The sequence below is a fragment of the Portunus trituberculatus genome, chromosome 43, assembly GCF_017591435.1.
Source record: "Portunus trituberculatus isolate SZX2019 chromosome 43, ASM1759143v1, whole genome shotgun sequence".
NCBI classification, from domain to species: Eukaryota; Metazoa; Arthropoda; class Malacostraca; order Decapoda; family Portunidae; genus Portunus; species Portunus trituberculatus.
The window spans coordinates 23,125,363-23,147,836 of NC_059297.1; the positions used below are offsets into that span (position 1 = coordinate 23,125,363).

General features: G+C 44.0%; 2 protein-coding genes and 1 non-coding gene across 14 annotated transcripts in view; 2 read left to right on the forward strand and 1 right to left on the reverse strand.

Annotated features, from left to right (window-relative positions):
- The window catches only part of LOC123518313, a 38,573-nt gene extending 21,505 nt beyond the window's left edge, over nt 1-17,068 (forward strand). For 3 of the 9 annotated variants that reach the window (XR_006678755.1, XR_006678754.1, XR_006678753.1), the window contains 4 exons: nt 2,295-2,519; nt 7,003-7,082; nt 14,650-14,875; nt 16,348-17,068. Coding sequence is in view for 6 of the 9 variants with exons in the window: in XM_045279065.1 (XP_045135000.1) it covers nt 2,054-2,519; nt 14,650-14,849 (666 nt within the window). In the remaining 3 variants the exon portion in view is untranslated. Of the gene's footprint in view, nt 1-1,846; nt 2,520-7,002; nt 7,083-14,649; nt 15,157-16,347 lie in introns of those variants that run through there. The other 6 variants (XM_045279069.1, XM_045279070.1, XM_045279068.1 and 3 more) reach the window with 6 other exon arrangements.
- Nucleotides 1-22,474, reverse strand: part of LOC123518312 — a 301,357-nt gene that overhangs the window by 23,507 nt on the left and 255,376 nt on the right. Inside the window, exons 2-3 of one of the 4 annotated variants that reach the window (XM_045279059.1) lie at nt 14,747-14,845; nt 11,133-11,311 (exon numbers count right to left, since the gene is read on the reverse strand). In XM_045279059.1, coding sequence (XP_045134994.1) covers nt 11,133-11,179 — 47 coding nt within the window. In that variant the 5' untranslated portion in view covers nt 11,180-11,311; nt 14,747-14,845. Of the gene's footprint in view, nt 1-11,132; nt 11,445-14,578; nt 14,706-14,746; nt 14,846-22,474 lie in introns of those variants that run through there. The other 3 variants (XM_045279060.1, XM_045279061.1, XM_045279062.1) reach the window with 3 other exon arrangements.
- Nucleotides 20,850-20,923, forward strand: Trnaa-cgc. Its single transcript has one exon. It is a non-coding gene; the product is annotated as a tRNA-Ala (tRNA).

The window sequence follows — 22,474 nt, forward strand, 5'->3', positions numbered from 1 at the left end:
AAATTGAAAAAAATGGTAGTAATTGTCAATTATCATATCTGCGAATTTATCGTATACTAAACTAGTGTAAAACGAGGACTTACTGTATTTTATTTACTGTATTTTATTTAGTGTCTTCTATAATTTTTTTTTTTATCTAACCCTCCATTTTGTGACCTGTGTTCTATTTCCCGTTTTTTCTTTGTGTGTGTTATCGCGCTCTTGGTTCACATTCCATTTTCTACGTGTTCTCTCCATTTTGTGTTCCTCTACGTGTCTACCTTCTTCCTTTCCTTTTGTTTTAATGTTTTATGAAGTTTCCCCAATGCTCTCACCTCTCTACCATGGCAGACGCTTCTGCTCCCACCGTCCCAACCCCACAAGTCACTCTCATCTCAGAGTCAATATCCATTCATCAATTCATCTGCTGTGTTGGAGAAGAATGCACACAGAGAAATGCACACTCAGATGCTGAAAATCTCATCTAGTCTTGCTGGCAAGCTTGTGAAGTCCGATAAATTCCTCAGTTTCGACAAGAACGAAGACTTTACCGCAGCCCTCGTCTCGCACTTCTCAAGCCACTCACTCATTCCTCAAAGTAGCAAGCTCGCTCACCTATCTCGCCCGTGCAACTGCAGATGTGTACAAAGCTGAGAATGTTGCGTCGTCCCTCAGCGCAGAACTCACTGACCAGCTCAAATCCTCTCAATGGTTCAATGGTGATGGTATGTTGTCTTCCGCAAATTTCAAGCGTCTCATGTCATATTTGCTCTTTGTCGTCCAGCTAGACTCCCACGTTTGCTATCGCGAGTGACATTGAATTCAGAGAAGGATTTCTTGTATGATGTATGTAAAAAAATTTCAGAGAAGTCACCCCCCGCTCCTCAGTCAATCTCAGTCGCGCAGACTCCTCCCCCCACGTCAGTTCAACAGCCAACACACAACCACTCTCCCTCACGCGGTCGCTCCTCCTCACGCCCCTCGCATCATACTCAGTACTGCCACCGGTCTCATTTCCGCTCCTCCCGAAATGTAGTATGTCACAGATGTGGAATTAGAGGTCACGTTGTTCAATCCTGTCACGTTGTTCTCGATGATCAAGGCCGCTCTCAGTTCAACCCAAATGCGTTCTGCTCGCTTCATAACAAACGCGGTCATTCCCTCACTGAATGTCGTTTGTACCAACTTCAATGCTCCTCTCAGCCTTCGGGAAACGCCGAGCGCCAGAGCCTCACACCTCAGTCATAGCTCTCGGACTCAAATCTATCCTCAAACATGTTCCAGCTTCACTGTCCCAGTCTCTCTCCTCAAAACGTGTTCGTTTTGCCGACTCTCAGCTGACGCTTCTCCCGTGCGTCCCTGTCAAGTCCTCAGGATTCTTTCAAGGTCTCACTGCATCAGTGACATCTTCTCACATGTGTCGCGCATTTTTCGATTCTGGTGCTGCGATCAATATAGTTAAAACTCATGCATTCAACAACGTCTCCAGGTCCTCAGCACGTCACATCCCTTGTTCTCCACCAGATCTCACAGTTAGCGGTATTTCTGGAAATATTCTCCTGCCTCCTGACTGTCTCTCTGTCACCCTCAGAACCCTCAATCACTGATTATTTCTATGTCATTGATGATGTGTGTTTTAATGCAGACATGCTTCTCGGGTATCACACCATGTCTCATTTCAGTATCTCCCCGTTTCCTTCCACCCATCAAATTGCTCGAAATGGTACCTTTCTCTCTGCTTCTCACCCCCAGGTCTCACCCCCTGTCAGGTTCTCATTATCTCATCACCCAGATCCTGAGTCATCCTCAGTGACTCATGCCTCCCTTACCTCATCCTCCACGACATCAACATCCCCTCCCACGACACTCTGACGTTCTCTCGTTCACAGTGAATGGTAAAGCTGTGTTGGTCGCCCCTGTGGTTGTCACCCCAGCTGACCTTTGCCTGGTGTGAGTGAATGTCAAGCGTGTCCTCCCTGGGACAGACATCATATGTTTGCCCGACACTGCCCGAGTGAAAGGTGTTGCTCTCGAATCTGTTCTCTCTACTGTCGAGGATGATGGTTCTTGCCTTATGGCTATTCTAAATCTTACAAATCATTCACTCTCCTCCAGTCTGGCGTGCATCTGGGTGATGTATTTCCTTATCCTGCTCCTGTTACTCCTGTCACTTCTTCACCTTGTCATGCTTCTTTACCTTCGTCACCCGTCAATGACTCCCCTTCACACCCTCCACCAATCCTTGCTCACCACCTCGGAGAGATCGACTTCCCTGAATCAAAGGCAGATTTACTCTCCCTCTTGTCATCCTACAGATCCTGTCTCCCTTCCTGGTGAACCTCTGGGCAAGACCGATGCTGTTCAGCACTCCATTCACCTCACACCAGGCTTGACTCCCACCTACGTCCCTGCTTACCGTATCCCTCACAGTCGCAGGGCAATGGTGGACGATGCTGTCAGAGCCATGCTTCAGGATGACGTCATTGAACCTGCGGCTTCGCCTTTCAACGCTCCGCTTTTCTTGTTTCCCAAGTCTGATGGTGAGTTTCGGGTCGTAATGGATTTCCGTCATCTGAACGCGATCACAATTCCTGATCGACATCCTATGCCTGTTCTCACAGATCTACTTCAGTCAATAGGCGACTCTAACACTGTTTTCTCAATCCTCGACCTACAGTCCGGGTTCTTCCAGGTCGATCTGGAAGAAAGTTCTCGCCCTTATACAGCATTCACATCATCATCAGGCCAATATGCATTCAAATGCATGGCCATGGGATTGAGAAACGCCCCTTTGACTTTCGTTCGCAGTAGTGTGGTCCCTCCGTCACTGTCGGGACATTATTCTCGGGTATCTGATCTGATCATGCTGCAGTCACTGATATATTCAAAGGCAAGTTTAACTGGTAAATTTGCACGATGGCAACTCACAATTCAGGAATACAACCCGACGTTCTCGTACCTTCCAGGCAAGTCTAACCGCGTCGCTGATGCCTTGTCATGTCACATCGCTCCTGTAGCTCTTTTCACATCCCGCAGTCATTTCCCTCGCCAAATGACATCAAAGAACTCCAGCGCTCTGACCATTTCTGCTCTAGCATTATCTATTATCTAGAATCAGGTGACTCTTCCTCATTACCCAAGTTACATGTCCCTCCAGACTTGTTTGAGCTCAGGGACGAGATCTTGTATAAATCTACGAATGTCGCTTCTGACGATGATTCCTTCCGTCATGTGTCGCAACTTGTCGTAACGCAAGCCTTAGTACCTGTCATTCTCTATCACATCCACGACTCACCGTGATCACCCAGGCAAAGAGAGATCTCTCTCAGACAAGCCCAAAGATCGTATTTTTGGCCTTCGATGCGAAAGGACATCACTCAGCACTGTCTCTTATGCATCTCTTGCGCCAAGCATCGACTTGCACGTCATTTTGAGTCCCCCAATCTTCCATATTCCATCCCTCATGCACCTTGGGACAGCCTATCTATCGACGTGTTGAAGCTTCCTCTCACAGAAAACGGTCATCAGTATTTGCTTGTTTGCGTGGATAGTTTCAGTTGGTTCAGCATCTTGGTTCCTCTCAAAGACAAATCTGCACAATCCATTGCACGCGCATTGATCGATGAAGTCATATGCCGCTATGCTACTCCTCGCGTCATTCTATCGGACAACGGCACCGAGTTCAACAATACCATACTCAAAGCAGTTTGCGATTCATTTCACATCAAGAAATGTAATGTCATCCCATATTCTCCTCAAGCTAACGGTAAAGTAGAAAGAGCTAACCGTCGTATCCTCGATATCCTTCGCTTCATTGCAAGTTCAAACTCTGCATGGGATGCACATATTCCTCTCGTTGCGTGATCGCTGAATTCTGCCATTCACTCCATCAACGAGTCTCCGCATCTCGTCCTTTTCGGTACAGACAAGCGACTCCCACACGAGCTTCTCTCCTCAGAACCTCGTCCGCTCTATTGCCTCGACGATTACGTCAAATTCAGAGTCAGTGCTTTTCAGCGTATCTACACATCGGTGCGAGACAACCTCTCTGACTCCCAGGAGTCAATGTTGGGAAAGCAACATCGCCGCTCTACCCCTCGCGAGATAGCAATCGGAGATGTTGTATTCCATAGAGTCCATGACCGTCACTCAAAACTCGATCCGCTCTTTTACGGCCCTCACCGAGTCACAGAGCTCATGCACGGTCATAAGGTTAAGATCATTGAGCTAAAGACATCATTCATAGAGATCATCTCAAGCGTGTCGATCGTGGGTTCGACACGGGCACCACCACACCCCTGACTCTCCCACAGCTGGGATCTGTCAGCATCGACAGTCAGCCTGTCTCACCTCCTCCACCTTCAATTCCCTATAACCTTCAGTCCCGCCCAGTGTAGTAGTCAGTTCTCTATTCCCCTGCCTCACGTTCCTTGGCTATTCCCATTCATCTTCTCTCGTATGTATATATTCATGTATATGTTTTCATGTATTTTCTCTCTATTTTATCTTGTACTATGTTGTATTGTATAACTGATCCTCTTATATCATTGTCCCCTTCATTTAAGTTCTATTTTCCATAAATTTTTATTGACATCCGAGGTCGTGACCTCAGCGCCTCCCCGGGTCACCTCACTCACATTCACCCTCTCTCGTGGTCATTCTTTGACCAGCTTCTGTTTAGGTTGGACACATCATCTCCTCAGGCAAGGCGTGGGTGCTCCGTATCATTGTGTGTGTATCTATCTACAATAGATGCATCAGCTTTTGTGAGTGTTTCCGTCTTCCCTCATCTCAGCAATCTACATCAAACACTGGTGGCCATTGACTTTTTCTGATACTATCATGTAATGTCAATTTAAGTCTTCTTCCTCAGGGAATCTCTCTCTCTGTCTCAATCTATGTCTGCCTGAGCAGCAAGGTGAATAAGGCATTGAATGGTGTGGACAAGGGATGTGAGGAAGTCCATTGGGAGTGGAGGAGGCAGAGGGAGGAGAGGGAATCACAGAGACAGCCATGCCCACAGTATAAGTAGTTTGCTTGTAACTGAAGTAAAGCCTGGTGGAGAGCATATATCTTAAAAGGAGAGGACACCAGTCTCCACACAGCAGAGTTTGTTGCTAGCAGTTGCAGAAACCGGTCACACCTACCTGTATCTCCCCAGCCAAGTTTGAAAGAACATTCAACAATTGTTGAGTCTCCTGATTGGTCGGTTTACCAATTCCGCTGAGCTAAATGGCTGAAACCATCTTGGTTAAGCTGCGCCGGGCGCGGTCTGACCCTGGATGGGTGACCGCCTCCTCAACCAACGTTTACTGCCTGTAAACCTACACTGCAAAGAAAGGATTGCAGACAGCTGAGCAGCCTAGCTCTCTTCGGTTTGTTTTAGACAAACGCTCTTTTTCTACTACCAAATTTCCTTTTCTGCCTTAGAGGGCTTGCCTTAAACCAGCAGGTTAGGTTGGGCAACACGCTTTTGATAGGGTTAGATGCTGCAGTCCAGGGTGGTTGCGACAGACACTAGTGACCGGGCCACTAAACTGGTCTGCATAGGCAGGCTCCTTTATTTCCTCTATCCATTAGCTGGGTCGTATGTTGGGCTTCGGCCCCTTGTAGGCTTCTTATTACACCTCACTACCACTATATGCTCATGGCTTCACACACACACACACACACCTACACCCTGCATCGCTACCACTATTTGCTCACGGCTTCACACACACATACACACCTACACCCTACATCACTAAGACATCCATGCAGCCATGGCGAGGGTCCCAACAACCAGTTGAAACTGCAGCTACTACGCGCCCTCTCGGAGCACCTGATCTACGCGACTTGCATCATCCTGACCCTGGACTCCTCCATCGTCCTCACCCGTTCTGACGAGGACATAGACAGCATCTTTGAAAAAGAATGCAATCAGACTCTGCATGAGGTGGGCTTTGAACCCATCCTCCCCCCAGAAATGAGGGCCAAGAGAACAGTCTTCATATTCAACACTGACGACTACATCCTCTCTCACTCCGAGGATGAAATAAAACATGAAATAATCAATGAAAACAACTGGATCAAGCAAGGGATCGATAACATCTTCAAGATTCCCTCTTCAAAAATACTCAAAATTTGCTTCAACAGCACCAATGCTGCTAAGCTGGCCACGGATAAAGGTCTACTAGCCTTCCACATGAGCATACCATCATATAATGTAAAGGTGGAAGAGTTCATCCCAATCACCACCTGTATGCGATGCTACGCAATGGAGCAGCACACCACCAACAAGTGCACCATGCCAGAAACCCACACAGTCTGCTCGGAATGCGCCAGTGACCAGCACACATGGGAGACATGCTCATCTAACATAAAAAAAATGTCTCAACTGCCATGGCCCCCACCGCACACTGGCAAACAAATGCCCCTTGAGGAAGAAAATCAAAGAAGACAAAAGAAACAAATCAAAAAGCAGCAAAACCTACAGCCAGGCCACCCAAAACACCACAACAACAACACAAACACACAACATAAATATAGAAAAGACACAGCCACAAAGATTCTAACATGCATCCTACACTCTCACATACACAATATGGCCAACCCTGGATCATATAATGATGAGCTAAACAAGCTATTCAAACTCAATAACCTACCTCCATAAACCTTCCACCCAACCCTCCATCCAAAGACATCCTAAGCCCAAAACAGAGTGCAAATCAACACCAATGAGGACCAGGTGGCCAGCGAGCCAGAAGAAGAACTAGAAGAAGAAATAGAAGTAGAAGAAATTGAAGAAGAGAATCCACAACACTAGCTTGGGAAAAAATTAAACCTTCACAACCTACACCCACACCAAAAATCCAAGGAAAAAATATTGGTCTAAAACTAGTAAGAAAAAGGACAGCAGGATGGCTAGATGAGCTAGAACCAACCGAGCTCAAAAATAGCATCAAAAAAAAGGAATATACAAATTTGCATACACTGACGATGAAATCCTCACTCTGATTGCTAACAACAAAATCAATCTTTCAGGGGTGTGGACTACTTTGGACACTGCAAACTTCAATAAGATCCGCTGTGGTGTAGAACAGGAAAGCACCACTCAGAAAAAGGTAACCCACACCACAAACAAATAAACTCACTCACACTAACCACACAACAATCAACACCAACAGATACAAACAAAACACTATGGATAACAGACACACAATTACCACATTACAACACAACGTACACACCTGGAAAACCAACAAAACACACTATCAAACCTATACAGGGAAATAAATCCTGATGTACTACTGCTAAACAGTCACGGCCTGCCACAAAACGAACACATAAAACTACACACATATCACACATATAACATCAACTCATCTGAGAACCACATGATGGATCTGCCATCCTCATCAAAACAACATAAGACACACACTTAAAGACAACTTCGACACAGACATACTACAGATTACAATAGACACCAGCACGGGACCAGTCAATATAGCCACCAGACGCCCCTACCTACCATTCACAGATTTCCACACCCTTGCCAAACAATCACAACCCACATATATCATCGGCGACCTGAATGCTCATCACCCAACACTTGACAACAGACCGAGCAACACAGTAGGGAAAGCACTCATGATGATGGTACAACTCAACCAGCTACAACACCTAGGCCCCAACTTCCCCACCTACCTCTCACACATTCGCCAACAGACACACATACCACAACATACACAACCAACAAGGACCTACCACACCTGATCACCTCCCCATCACCATCACCTCACAACCTATACACATACACTCACCTCCTACATATAACATACATAAAGCAGACTGGGAAAATTTTCAGGAAATAGCCACTATAAAAACACAAGACATAAACACGCAACCAGACATCACACAAAACACTCTAGACTCCTCTATAGAACAGTGGATCAACGCAATAAAATACTTCATGACACAAGCCATCCCCACATCCAACAAAGACTATTTTAAAACCAATATACAATAACAAAATAAAAGAACTACAATTCTGGGCAAAAAGACTACTCGACAACAGCCTATTACAAGGATGGACATACACAACATATATTGCCTACAAAAAGATCAGACAATACATAACCGCGGAATGCAAAACACAAAACAAGGTTAACTGGGAAAACAAAATAAAATCACTCAACACTCTCCATTCCAGCCCCCAAAAATTCTGGCACAACATCAAAATATTAAAAGGCAATCCATCCACACCCCACACCTTACATAATTAACAACCAGAAAATTTTTAAACCTGAAGACAAGGAGGTTATTTTCAGAGAGATATGGAGGAATGTCTTCAGAATAAGCCCACAAGAAAATCAACAATATGACCAAGCAACAGAAAATATGGTGGACGAATACTATAACAGGCACAGAGCAAATACATCCATATAAACAAGGCGACCCACACAGACTCAACACAGACAACTACTACACACAACACATCACACCCCACGACATCAAACAAACCATCAAAACATTAAAGAATAACACCCCAGGCGAAACAAAAATAAACAAAACAATACTCCAACACCTACCAGAAGTAGCTCTTGAATGCTACACTAAATTACTAAATATCTCCCTCTCTATGGGTTACTTCCCCGCCCTTTAAACATGCCAAACTAATACTACTACCAAAACCAGGCAAAACACCACAGATCCCATCAATTACCGCCCCATCTCCCTCCTTGAAGTCCCGGAAAAATATACGAGAAAATCATAAACAAGAGAACACGCACATACCTCGAAACAAATAACATCCTTCCCAATACACAGCACGGATTCCGCCCCGCTCGCTCCACGGACACAGCAACCGCTACCCTAACAGAAGTGTTAGGCAAAACACTCGCCGAGAGTAAGCAATGTTGCATAGCTCTCCGCGATGTGTCAAAAGCTTTCGATAAGGTATGGCAAAAGGGATTAAAATTCAAAATCAACAACACCGGCATGCCATCGCTACTTAAAAAATTACTGTGTAGCTTTCTTGACAACCGCACAGCAGCCATATCTCTACACAGCTACACAGGCCCACCATTCCAACTCCTCAGCGGGTACCTCAAGGAAGCTCAATCTCGCCTACTCTATACACACTATACACACGACACACCTACACCTATCACAGACAGCACACACATTATATACGCAGACGACATAACACAAATCATCACATACGCTGGGAAGTCCAAGAACATGTTTGCCAAAAGTATTGAAAAAGAAATTAAAAACATCAACACCTTTGAACATAAATGGAAAATTAAAACAAACACGCAGAAATTCACACTCCTCCCCATAGCATCAAGAAATCTAAAACCAGTTAACATAAATGGAAACAACATACCATATGCATCAGAGGCAAAAGTATTAGGACTCACGCTTGGAAGAAGCGGTTACGCGAAACACGTCCATGAAATAACAAGAAAAGCCCAGATAGCCATCAACACCATGAGACGTTTTCAAACACTGAACAACAACATAAAGCTACACCTAGTAAAAGCGTGCGTGCTCCCAATTCTAACATATCCTGCTTACGCCCTCAACGCACTATCTAAATCCCAAGGAAATAAATTACAAAAGAAACAAAACACAGCACTCAGATTTGCTTTCGATATCAGGCATCCATACAGTCACACCACCGAAGAGCTGCACACACTTGCCAATATAACACCCATTAACATCACACTGTTCAATAGAGGAAACAAAACACTACACACACTTACACACACACTCAGAGACAACACATTCAACAATATCATACAAGAACATGAACACGACAAAGATCACTCATGGTTCAGAAAACCTATATCCACCTTTCAAGGGAACCACCAGACCCTATATATATATATATATAAATATATATAAAAAAAAAAAATAAATAAAAAATAGGTAAATAGAAAATAAATAAATAGATAAATAAATAGATAAATAAAACAGAAGAATTCACCCAAAGAAACTCACAAACTTAAAAAAAACCTCAAGCTTCACCCCCGCTCCCTACTCAGGATCAGACACCACCGAGCAACCCTGGCCGCTGATTGGCCAACACAGCAAAACACATTGAATGAAGCTCAGCAAGGCGGTTTGCCCACCAACTTTACTCTCTACCACTATATTTCTTCTCTTTTCACCCCCACTATTTCTTCCACTCATCTCTTATTTCCCCCTGTCTGTCTATCCCACCCTTACCGTTACCGTTAGTCTCTGGAGGCAGGAGATGAGGTTGTAGAAGGCAGTACCTGTGGAAGACGTGGTGGGAGAGGGGAAGTCATTAGTGAAGACGGGGTCAAAGGGCTGTGGTGTTGGGGCCAGTGACACCTAAAGCAGCATAGAAACATGCAAGAGGAAGGGAAGGTGGTATGGACAGGAAGTGGTGATAGCATTGGCAAAGACTGTGCCATCAGAGTGTAGAGAGGAGGGAGGCCCCTCTCAGCGTGAAGACTGGAGACTGGGAAAGATGACATTTCCCTCAGAGAGCTGAATGGCTGAGTGTCAAAGGGACTTAGCCTAGCAAATGAGGGTTATGCCATAGATGATGCAGCTGCTGTACTTTGCAAATGAGGGTTATGCCATAGATGATGCAGCTGCTGTATTTCATTCTAAACTGGAAGGTGGCAAAATGGTATTCGAAAAGATTATGGGTGGACCCCTCAACAGATACCAACAATCCTCTTCATTACATCTAGGCGTTTACTGCAGAAAATACGTACGGGGAACATTGAAGACTGAAGGAAGTGTAGCTCAAATATGGAACAGCATGCCCACCAAGAGTGATAGATGGAGTGGGAAGAACTTCAAGGGTGAAGTACAAGAGGGTATTCATGCAGGCAATGTCATTGGCATAGATTAGAGAAGGACCTAGATATCTGAGAGCAGGATGTTGAAGAGGAGTGGACTTAATTTGAAGCCCTGTAAAATACCTCTGTATGTGATGGCTGGATGACAAAGAGGCACCTAAGGAACTTGGAAACTTTGGTTTGAAAGGAAGCTGTTAACCCAGGAGAGGACCCCATCAGTAATACCCATGTGAGCAAGCTTGTAAAGGATCCCCACGTGTGGTGCTGTCTCAAATGCCTCCTTTGATGTAATGAAGAGGGATAGCATGAATTAACAGTGGTAGTACATACCATCTGCACCAGAGCAACCAGCGTGGTCCTGCGGGATCAGAAGCCATATTGTTCCTCTTGTACCTGGCAGTTTCTCTATAGCCACTAAGATAGATGTGTGGCCACCATGTGCTCCATCACCTTCACAGCTCGAGAGAGGAAGGATATCAGACGGTAGGAGGATGTTGACAAGTTCTTGCCTGGCGTCAAAAAAGAGAGGAAAACCAATTCTGTAGCATCCCTGTTGACTTCCTGAAGGGTTGGTACCCTCAGTGTAAGAGTGGATAGGGCAAGAAGTTTGGTTAAGATCATTAATGAATAGTAGGAAGAGTGGGTGACAGAACCTTGAGGAACACCACTGTTAATAGATTTGGAAGAAGAACAATGCCCATCTACCACAGCAGCAATAGCTAGAACTTTAGGAGAGGAAACTTGAGATGAAGTTGCAGAGAGAGGGATAGAAGCTGTAGGAGGGTAGTTTTAGAGATTAAAGCTTTAAGCCAGGCTATATCAAAAGCTTTTGGTATGTCTGGTAGTTTTAGAGATTAAAGCTTTGTAAGCCAGGCTATATCAAAAGCTTTTGGTATATCTGATTTGACAGCAAAAGTTTAACCAAAATCGGTAAGGAAAGCCAAGATCACCAGTAGAGTGGCCTTGATGGAAGCTGTACTGGCGATCCGATAAAAGATTGTGAAGTGACAAATGTTTAATGAGGATAGATTAAATTGACAAGCAAGAGATTAAAGCTTTAGGGGATTATTTAAGGGATTAGAATGGTCACCCTTTTTATAGGAACCGTGGAATGTATCCAAACTTACAGCAAGAAGGAAAGGTAAGAATGGTCACCCTTTTTATAGGAACAGGTGGAATGTAGGCAAACTTCCAGCAAGAAGGAAAGGTAGAAGTAGGTAGAGTTGGATGAGTTTTTTTTTTTTTTTTTTTTCGGTAAGGCCTATAGCTGTAGGCACACTTGAAGAGTGTATGGGAAGCGCTGTTCAGCTTCCGCATTAGTGGCGCAGGCAATTTTATTTATAGTGGTACCCATATTAGGGCCCATATCACCGCCCAAGCTCATCTTCAGTGTAACCACCTAGAACCTGGGTATCATGGTGACATGTAGGTAACTTTAAACCACTCGACAAATGGCAAAGTGTTTTAAGGCTGTATGTGGTGGGATTCGAACCTACGCGTGGACGTCTGCCCGATTCCACGCTCACCACCTTATCCACTATGCAAGCACAAAAGCAAACCCCATCAGGTCCATAAACCTTCCGAAGGATTTTAGGTCAAAGGGCATGAAAAGCATCGTTACAAAATTTTATTGGAGGGCATGGAATTGTCAGAGGGAGGGACAAGCCCAGAATCATCCAAGATAGAGTTACTAGCAAAGTTTTGAGAGAAGAGTTCAGCTTTAGAGATTGAAGTGATGGCAATGGTACCATCAGGATTAAATAAAGAAGGGAAAGAGAAAGTTGAATTATTGGAGATGTTTTTTGGCCTGAAGTCTTGAGGGGAGTTGGAGTTTAAAAGATTTTGACATTTTCTATTCATGAAGGGGTGTTTGACAAGATGAAGAACACACTTGGCATGATTCAGGCAGAAATATTAAATGCATGAGATTCAGGTGATGGAAAGCTCAGGTACCCCTTTATGGGCAACCTCGATCTCTATCATGTATAGCATGAGAACAGGCTATGTTAAACCAAGGTTTAGAAGATTTAGGCTGAGAAAAAGGGTGAAGAATGTATGCCTCAATGCCAGATACTATCACCCTGTTACGTGTTCAGCACACAAGAGAAGAGTCTGACATGGAAACGGAAAATCAGCATAATACCTCCTCTGCCAATTGGAGGGGACAACATTCCAATTAGCAGAGGCAAAACACTAGAGGCACCTCTGCCTTGGGAATCATGAGGAGGTATTGGAGAAATAGGACAAGATAGTGATATGAGATTGTGATTGAAAAAGCCCAGCAGAGAAGATATGATAACAGCATAAGCAGGATTAGAGGTAAGGAAAACATCAAGAATGTTAGGCATATCTCTAAGATCATCAGGAATATAAGTAGGATGTTACACCAGTTGCTCTAGGTCATGGAGGATAGAAAAGTTGAAGGCAAGTTCACTAAGATGGTCAGTGAAGGGAGTGGAAAGCAAAAGCGGTTGGTGAACATTGAAATCTCCAAGGATGGAGATCTCTGCAAAAGGATAGAGACTGAATGTGCTCCACTTTTGAAGTTAAATAGTCAAAGAATTTACTATAGTGAGATAGACAATAGTTAGATTTAGTTAGAGAGTGACTTTTGAGTTGAAGCCAGATGGTGGAAAACTCTTAAGATTAGAGAGCATGGGCACGAGAGCAAGTCAAGTTGTAGTGCACATAGATGCAACATCCAGCTTTAGAACGAAAATGAAGATAGAGAAAGTAGGAGGCATCTAACTGAGAGCAAGACGGCATACACTGATCTTCCTGAAATGAGGATAGAGAAAGTAGGAGGCATCTAACTGAGAGCAAGATGGCATACACTGATCTTCCTGAAATGAGTATAGAGAAAGTAGGAGGCATCTAACTGAGAGCAAGACGGCATACACTGATCTTCCTGAAATGAGGATAGAGAAAGTAGGAGGCATCTAACTGAGAGCAAGACAGCATACACTGATCTTCCTGAAATGAGGATAGAGAAAGTAGGAGGCATCTAACTGAGAGCAAGATGGCATACACTGATCTTCCTGAAATGAGTATAGAGAAAGTAGGAGGCATCTAACTGAGAGCAAGACGGCATACACTGATCTTCCTGAAATGAGGATAGAGAAAGTAGGAGGCATCTAACTGAGATCAAGACGGCATACACTGACCTTCCTGAAATGAGGATAGAGAAAGTAGGAGGCATCTAACTGAGAGCAAGACGGCATACACTGATCTTCCTGAAATGAGGGTAAAGTAGGAGGCATCTAACTGAGAGCAAGACGGCATACACTGATCTTCCTGAAATGAGGGTAAAGTAGGAGGCATCTAACTGAGAGCAAGATGGCATACACTGATCTTCTTGATGATGTTTATCATGCATTGCTAGCTATACTGGAGGTGATGTGCATCTATGTTGTGACCACTTACAATGTCAAATATGGCAGCCCAAACAGACACCTCATGAAATCTTGTTGCTCTTGAGACTTGCCATACCAGCAAAACATCTTTGAAATATATATTTTTAGTGTTCCACATTAACAATTAGGAGCTTGAAGCACCATGCAAAGGACTCGTGCAGGTGGTACATATGGGGAACATCTGTTAGCTGCATCACAGAATTAAACCAGCTGTGTAACTAAATTTTTTTGACTGTGTTATTCTAAATGATACCTAGAAGGCTAAAATATGAAAAAATTACTAGGTTTTTAACTCCTTATTCCAAAATCACTTATTCTAAACACAAAGTGAGAAATTCCTGTATTTGATATTGCAGAGCTCACCATAAACCATCTTCAAACTAGTTAACAGACAAAGATCACTGCTAACACACACTTTGAATGCTTCCCCACAGATGTCCCACGAGCCCAAGTACTTCGGCAGGCTGCCCAGTATGGTCTGTGGTGCCAAAACTACAGGACTGGTGTTGGAACTCGTGCAATCTTCCATACTTATCTGATTGGCAAATTTATGATGTCACCAAACTATTGCCGTGAGAGAGAACCACTGCTGCTGCTGCCTTTCCATGGGACATTCCATCCTCCCATGCCCTGAGGAAGATAGGAACATTGTAGTGCCAAGTAATATACCAAATTGGTAGAATAATATTATACCTCATAGGTTCCCAATTTCTCCTTACAACAATTGATCACAACTAGTCTGTATTATCTCAAGGTCACCTCTTCATTCCCTCAATGCACGCACTAATACCCATTTTCTCACTTAGCACTCTCTCATGTACCCCTCTGTCTGTCATTTCTCTCTCCTTCTCCATCTTCACAATGTATATTGTCCCAATAAAAAATACATATGTAATAAAAACCTGTTATTTCAAGTAAAAAAAAAAAAAAAAAAAAAAAAATCAATCTATAAAGATAAAAAAGGCTTTGATTTCAAAACTGCCTTCCTACAGTTTCTATCCTTCTCTGCAACTTCATCTCAAGTTTCCTTTCTGACCATTCTATTGCAGCCGTAGTAGACGGCTATTGTTTTTTTCCTAAATCTATTAGCAGTGGTGTTCCTCAAGGTCCTGTCTTATCATCCACTCTATTCATTAATGACCACCTTAACTAAACTTCTTGCTCTATCCACTCCTACACTGATGATACCACCCTACATCTTTCCACGTCCTTTCAGAGACGACTAACCCTTCTGGAAGTTAACAGATCACACAGGGATGCCACAGAATGCCTTACTCTCCAAGATTTCTGATTGGGGCAGGCAAAACTTAGTAGTCTTCAATGCCTCAAAAACTCAATTTCTCCATCTATCAACTCAACAAAACCTTCCAGACAACTAAACCTCTCTTTTTTAATGACACTCAACTGTCTCCCTCTTCCACACTAAATATTCTTGGTTTGCCCTTACTCATAATCTTAACTGGAAACTTCTCATCTCTTGGTAAAACAGTTTCTATGAAGTTAGGCATTCTGCGACGTCTCTGCTAGTTTTTCTCACCCCTCCAACTACTAACTCTACAAGGGCCTTATCCATCTTTGTATGGAGTACTCATCGCATGTTTGGGGGAGTGCTGCTCATACAGCTTTATTAGATAGGGTGGAATCAAAAGCTTTTTGTTTCATCAACTTCCCTCCTCTGACTGACTATCTTCAGGCTCTTTCTCACCACTGAAATGTTGCATTCCTTTCTATCTTTTATCACTATTTTCATGCTAACTGCTCAATTGATCTTGCTAACTACGTGCCTTCCCTCTTCCTGTGGCCTTGCTGCACAAGGCTCTCTTTTTCCTCTCACCCCTATTCTATCCAGCCTTATAGTAGTACAAGAGTTAACCAGTATTCTCAATCATTCATACCTTTCACTGGTAAACTCTGGAACTTCCTACCTGCTTCTGTATTTCCAACTTCCTATGACTTAACTTCTTTTAAGAGAGAGGTGTCAATTAAGACATATCCTAGGGTTTTGACTAATGCTTTGGCATCTTTTATGGAGACTGCAATTCCAGTAGGCTTTTTTTTTTCTAATAAATTTTTTTTTGCCCTTGGCAGTTCTCCCTCTTACTTAAATAAAAAATCTCCTCCACTCCCTCCAGCACTTACGGGGTTCCTCATCTCCACAAGGTGAGGCACCCTGAGGACCTTCCTACTCTTGGCACCCGTGGACACAACCTGCCTTTCCTGCAGGTCAGGGATTCATACTTGAAACTCCTGCATCTCCAAGATCCTTTGATGAACTTAGCCTGTGTCTCTGAGACCTTTGTAACAAAGACTTGAGAACAAGAGAACTACCACACTCAGCCAAAACTGTACGGAAAGCTGCCATCTCTACACAAACTAGCTAGTGTTAGGTCACTCACCACCAACAGAGACATGTTCATTCACTAGGAAGGTTGACCTGAGAGAAACACTAAACTGATTCTGTCTGTGAATCTGTAGAGATGAATTTAATTATGCTGTGTGTCTGTAAATGTCAGTTTAAACAATCACTTTTATTTATCACATATTTATTGTTTATTGAACATATATTGACCATCAAACTTAAAAGGGATAATAAACCTAAGTGTGGTTTGGGTGATACAATAATATAGATGAGATCTGTTTTTGGGAATCTCCCTTATTAGATGTGATCTCAGCAAGAATTGGCTCATACCATTAGATGCAGAATTAGATATAGTGTTGACTCAACACTAATTACATTTCCATAAATTATGTACTCTATCTCTCTTACGAGGATTTGGTACACAAGTGCACTTTTGTTATCTAATCTTTACTCATGTAATGGTATAAGTATACTAATATTGAAATAAAATTACAACTCTGAACATCTTATTCTTCAGGTTTTCCTTAGACTAAATTAGGTAGTTGATAAAGTACTTATAGCATGGTTTCATGAAATGAAGTCATGCATAATGACCTTGTAAACTTTTTTTAGTGAAATCTTTGAAGAGCAGATAATAGGAATAATTACCAACTTTTTAAGTAAGGTATTTGACAAGATATCCAAAGGTTTTTGAATAAGGTTATGGTGCATGTAATATATGGAAAAGCTTTAGACTGGATAAGGTATTGGTTATTAAACAGGCAACAATGTGTTACATGCTAAATATAAAAGGTTCTTAACTAGTGTGGGGACAAGTAATAAGTAAAATTATATCAATGCTTTCACTGAAAGTAACCGATTAATTTTTTTTTTTTTTTTTTTTTACGTAGGGAAGAGGGCCAGCCAAGGGCAAAAAAAAGAAAGTTAGAAAAAAGCCCACTTGAGCGCTGGCTCTCCAAAGAGTACAAAAAGTGCCAAAACCGTCAGCCAGGATTAGGGGAGCAAATGCCTCGATACCTCCCCCTTAAAAGAAGACAAGTTGTAGGAAATACAGATGCAGGGAGGGAGTTCCAGAGTTTACCAGTGAAAGGGATGAATGATTGAGCGTACTGGTTAACTCTTGCATTAGAGAGTTGGACAGAATAGGGATGAGAGGAAGAAGAAAGCCTTGTGCAGCGTGGCCGCAGGAGGATGGGAGGCATGCAGATAGCAAGATCAGTAGAACAGTTACCATGAAAATAGCGATAAAATATAGAAAGGGATGCAACATTTCGGTGGTGAGAAAGAGACTGAAGACAGTTAGTCAGAGGAGGGGAGTTGATGAGACGAAGAGCTTTCGATTCCACCCTATCAAGCAAAGCTGTGTGACTGGAACCCCCAAACATGCGAAGAGTACTCCATACAGGGACGGATAAGGCCCTTATACAGAGTAAGCAGTTGGAGGGCGAGAAAAACTGGCGGAGACGCCTCAGAACACCTAACTTCATAGAAGCTGTTTTAGCAAGAGATGAGATGTGAAGTTTCCAGTTAAGATTATGAGCAAAGGACAGACCGAGGATATTCATTGTGGAAGAGGAAGACAGTTGAGTGTCATTGAAGAAGAGGGATAGTTGTCTGGAAGGTTGTGTCGAGTTGATAGATGGAGGAATTGAGTTTTGAGGCATTGAAAACTACTAGATTTTCTCTGCCCCAATCGGAAATTTTAGAAAGATCGGAAGTCAGGCGTTCCGTGGCGTCCCGCGTGATCTGTTAATTTCCTGAAGGGTTGGACGTCTCTGAAAGAACGTGGAAAGATGTAGGGTGGTATCATCAGCGTAGGAGTGGATAGGGCAAGAAGTTTGGTTAAGAAGGTCATTAATGAATAATAGAAAGAGAGTGGGTGACAGGACAGAACCCTGAGGAACACCACTATTAATAGGTTTAGGAGAAGAACAGTAGCCGTCTACCACAGCAGCAATAGAGCGGTCGGAAAGGAAACATGAGATAAAGTTGCAGAGAGAAGGATAGAAGCCGTAAGAGGGCAGTTTTGAAATCAAAGCTTTATGCCAGACTCTATCAAAAGCTTTTGATATGTCTAACGCAACAGCAAAAGTTTCACCGAAATCTCTAAAAGAGGATGACCAAGACTCAGTAAGGAAAGCCAGAAGATCACCAGTAGAGCGACCTTGACGGAAGCCATACTGGCGATCAGACAGAAGATTGTGAAGTGACAGATGTTTGAGAATCTTCCTATTCAGGATAGATTCAAAAACTTTAGACAAGCAAGAGATTAAAGCTATAGGACGGTAGTTTGAGGGGTTAGAACGGTCACCCTTTTTAGGAACAGGCTGAATGTAGGCGAACTTCCAGCAGGAAGGAAAGGTAGAAGTCGATAGACAAAGTTGGAAGAGTTTGGCCAGGCAAGGTGCAAGCACAGAAGCACAGTTTTTGAGAACAATAGGAGGGACCCCATCAGGTCCATAAGCCTTCCGAGGGTTTAGGCCAGCAAGGGCATGGAAAACATCATTACGAAGAATTTTGATTGTAGACATGAAATAGTCAGAGGGAGGAGGAGAGGAGGACAAGCCCAGAATCGTCCAAGGTGGAGTTGTGAGCAAAGGTTTGAGAAAAGAGTTCAGCTTTAGAGACAGAAGAGATGGCAGTGGTGCCATCAGGATGAAATAAAGGAGGAAAGATGAAGAAGTGAAGTTATTTGAGATGTTTTGGCTAGATGCCAGAAGTCACGAGGAGAGTTTGAGTTTGAAAGATTTTGACATTTCCTATTTATGAAAGAGTGTTTGGCAAGTTGAAGAACAGACTTTGCATGATTCCGGGCAGAGATATAAAATGTATGAGATTCAGGAGATGGAAGGCTCAAGTACCTTTTGTGGGCAACCTCTCTATCATGTATAGCACGAAAACAGGCCGAGTTAAACCAAGGTTTAGAAGGTTTAGGTTGAGAAAAAGAATGAGGAATGTATGCCTCCATGTCAGATACTAACACCTCTGTTAGTATCAGCACAAAGAGATGGGTCTCTGACACGGAAGCAATAATCATTCCAGGGAAAATCAGCATAATACCTCCTCAGGTCCCCCCAACTGGCAGAGGCAAAACGCCAGAGGCACCTTCGCTTTGGGGGATCCTGTGGAGGGATTGGAAAAATAGGACAAGATACAGAAATGAGATTGTGATCGGAGGAGCCCAACGGAGATGAAAGGGTGACAGCATAAGCAGAAGGGTTAGAGGTGAGGAAGAGATCAAGAATGTTGGGCGTGTCTCCAAGACGGTCAGGAATACGAGTAGGGTGCTGCACCAGTTGCTCTAGGTCATGGAGGATAGCAAAGTTGAAGGCTAGTTCACCAGGATGCTCAGTGAAGGGAGAGGAAAGCCAAACCTGGTGGTGAACAGTGAAATCTCAGCGGAAGGGAAGAGGGACAGAATGCGCTCCACTTTAGAAGTTAAGTAGTCAAAGAAATTACTATAGTCAGAAGAGTTAGGGGAGAGATAAACAGCACAGATGAATTTAGTTTGAGAGTGACTGTTAAGTCGTAGCCAGATGGTGGAAAATTCGGAAGACTCAAGAGCGTGGGCACGAGAGCAAGTTAAGTCATTGCGTACATAGACGCAACATCCAGCTTTGGAATGAAAATGAGAATATAGAAAGTAGGAGGGAACAGAGAAGGGGCTACTGTCAGTTGCCTACCAAGGACTGCACCAGACAGCAGTGGTCCAGTCTACTGTGGGTGTTTACTGCAATACTGCTTACTTGATGGGAGGAAAAAGAAAGCTCACAAAGGAAAATGTTGATTTTGAATTGCTCGAGTGAGAAAGTACCTTTTTACAGATAAAAAAAAAAAAAATAAATAAATAAATAAATAACTTCAAATATTCATTTTAAATCCATGTCAGTTCCAGACAGACAGACACCCCCCCCCAAACACACGCGCACGCACACACACACACACACACACACACACACACACGGTAGCTCAGTGGTTAGAGCGCTGGCTTCACAAGCCAGAGGATCGGGGTTCGATTCCCCGGCCGGGTGGAGATATTTGGGTGTTTCCCCTTTAACATGTAGCCCCTGTTCACCTAGCAGTGAGTAGGTACGGGATGTAAATCGAGGAGTTGTGACCTTGTTGTCCCGGTGTGTGGTGTGTGCCTGGTCTCAGGCCTATCCGAAGATCGGAAATAATGAGCTCTGAGCTCGTTCCGTAAGGTAACGTCTGGCTGTCTCGTCAGAGACTGCAGCAGATCAAACAGTGAAACACACAAACAAACACACACACACACACCGCGTAGTGTAGTGGTTAGCACGCTCGACTCGCAATCGAGAGGCCCGGGTTCGAGTCCCGGTAAGCGGCGAGGCAAATGGGCAAGCCTCAATGTGTGTTCACCTAGCAGTAAATAGGTACGGGACGTAACTCGAGGGGTTGTAGCCTCGCTTTCCCGGTGTGTGGTGTGTGTTGTGGTCTCAGTCCTACCCGAAGATAGGTCTATGAGCTCTGAGCTCGCTCCGTAATGGGGAAGACTGGCTGGGTGACCAGCAGCCGACCGAGGTGAATCTCTCTCTCTCTCTCTCTCTCTCTCTCTCACACACACACACACACCCGGTAGCTCAGTGGTTAGAGCGCTGGCTTTACAAGCCAGATGACCGGGGTTCGATTCCCCGGCCGGATGGAGATATTTGGGTGTGTCTCCTTTCACGTGTAGCCCCTGTTCACCTAGCAGTGAGTAGGTACGGGATGTAAATCGAGGAGTTGTGACCTTGTTGTCCCGGTGTGTGGTGTGTGCCTGGTCTCAGGCCTATCCGAAGATCGGAAAAAATGAGCTTTTCATTCCAGGGAAAATCAGCATAATACCTCCTCAGGTCCCCCCAACTGGCAGAGGCAAAACGCCAGAGGCACCTTCGCTTTCGGGGATCCTGTGGAGGGATTGAAAAATAGGACAAGATACAGAAATGAGATTGTGATCGGAGGAGCCCAACGGAGATGAAAGGGTGACAGCATAAGCAGAAGGGTTAGAGGCGAGGAAGAGATCAAGAATGTTGGGCGTGTCTCCAAGACGGTCAGGAATACGAGTGGGGTGCTGCACCAGTTGCTCTAGGTCATGGAGGATAGCAAAGTTGAAGGCTAATTCACCAGGGTGGTCAGTGAAGGGAGAGGAAAGCCAAAGCTGGTGGTGAACATTGAAATCTCAGCGAAAGGGTAGAAGGACAGAATGTGTTCCACTTTAGAAGTTAAGTAGTCAAAGAAATTACTATAGTCAGAAGAGTTAGGGGAGAGATAAACAGCACAGATGAATTTAGTTTGAGAGTGACTGTTAAGTCGTAGCCAGATGGTGGAAAATTCGGAAGACTCAAGAGCGTGGGCACGAGAGCAAGTTAAGTCATTGCGTACATAGACGCAACATCCAGCTTTGGAATGAAAATGAGAATATACAAAGTAGGAGGGAACAGAGAAGGGGCTACTGTCAGTTGCCTACCAAGGACTGCACCAGACAGCAGTGGTCCAGTCTACTGTGGGTGTTTACTGCAATACTGCTTACTTGATGGGAGGAAAAAGAAAGCTCACAAAGGAAAATGTTGATCTTGAATTGCTCGAGTGAGAAAGTACCTTTTTACAGAAAAAAAAAAAAAAACTTCAAATATTCATTTTAAATCCATGTCAGTTCCAGACAGACAGACACCACCCCCAACACACGCGCACACGCACACGCGCACACACACACACACGGTAGCTCAGTGGTTAGAGCGCTGGCTTCACAAGCCAGAGGATCGGGGTTCGATTCCCCGGCCGGGTGGAGATATTTGGGTGTTTCCCCTTTCACATGTAGCCCCTGTTCACCTAGCAGTGAGTAGGTACGGGATGTAAATCGAGGAGTTGTGACCTTGTTGTCCCGGTGTGTGGTGTGTGCC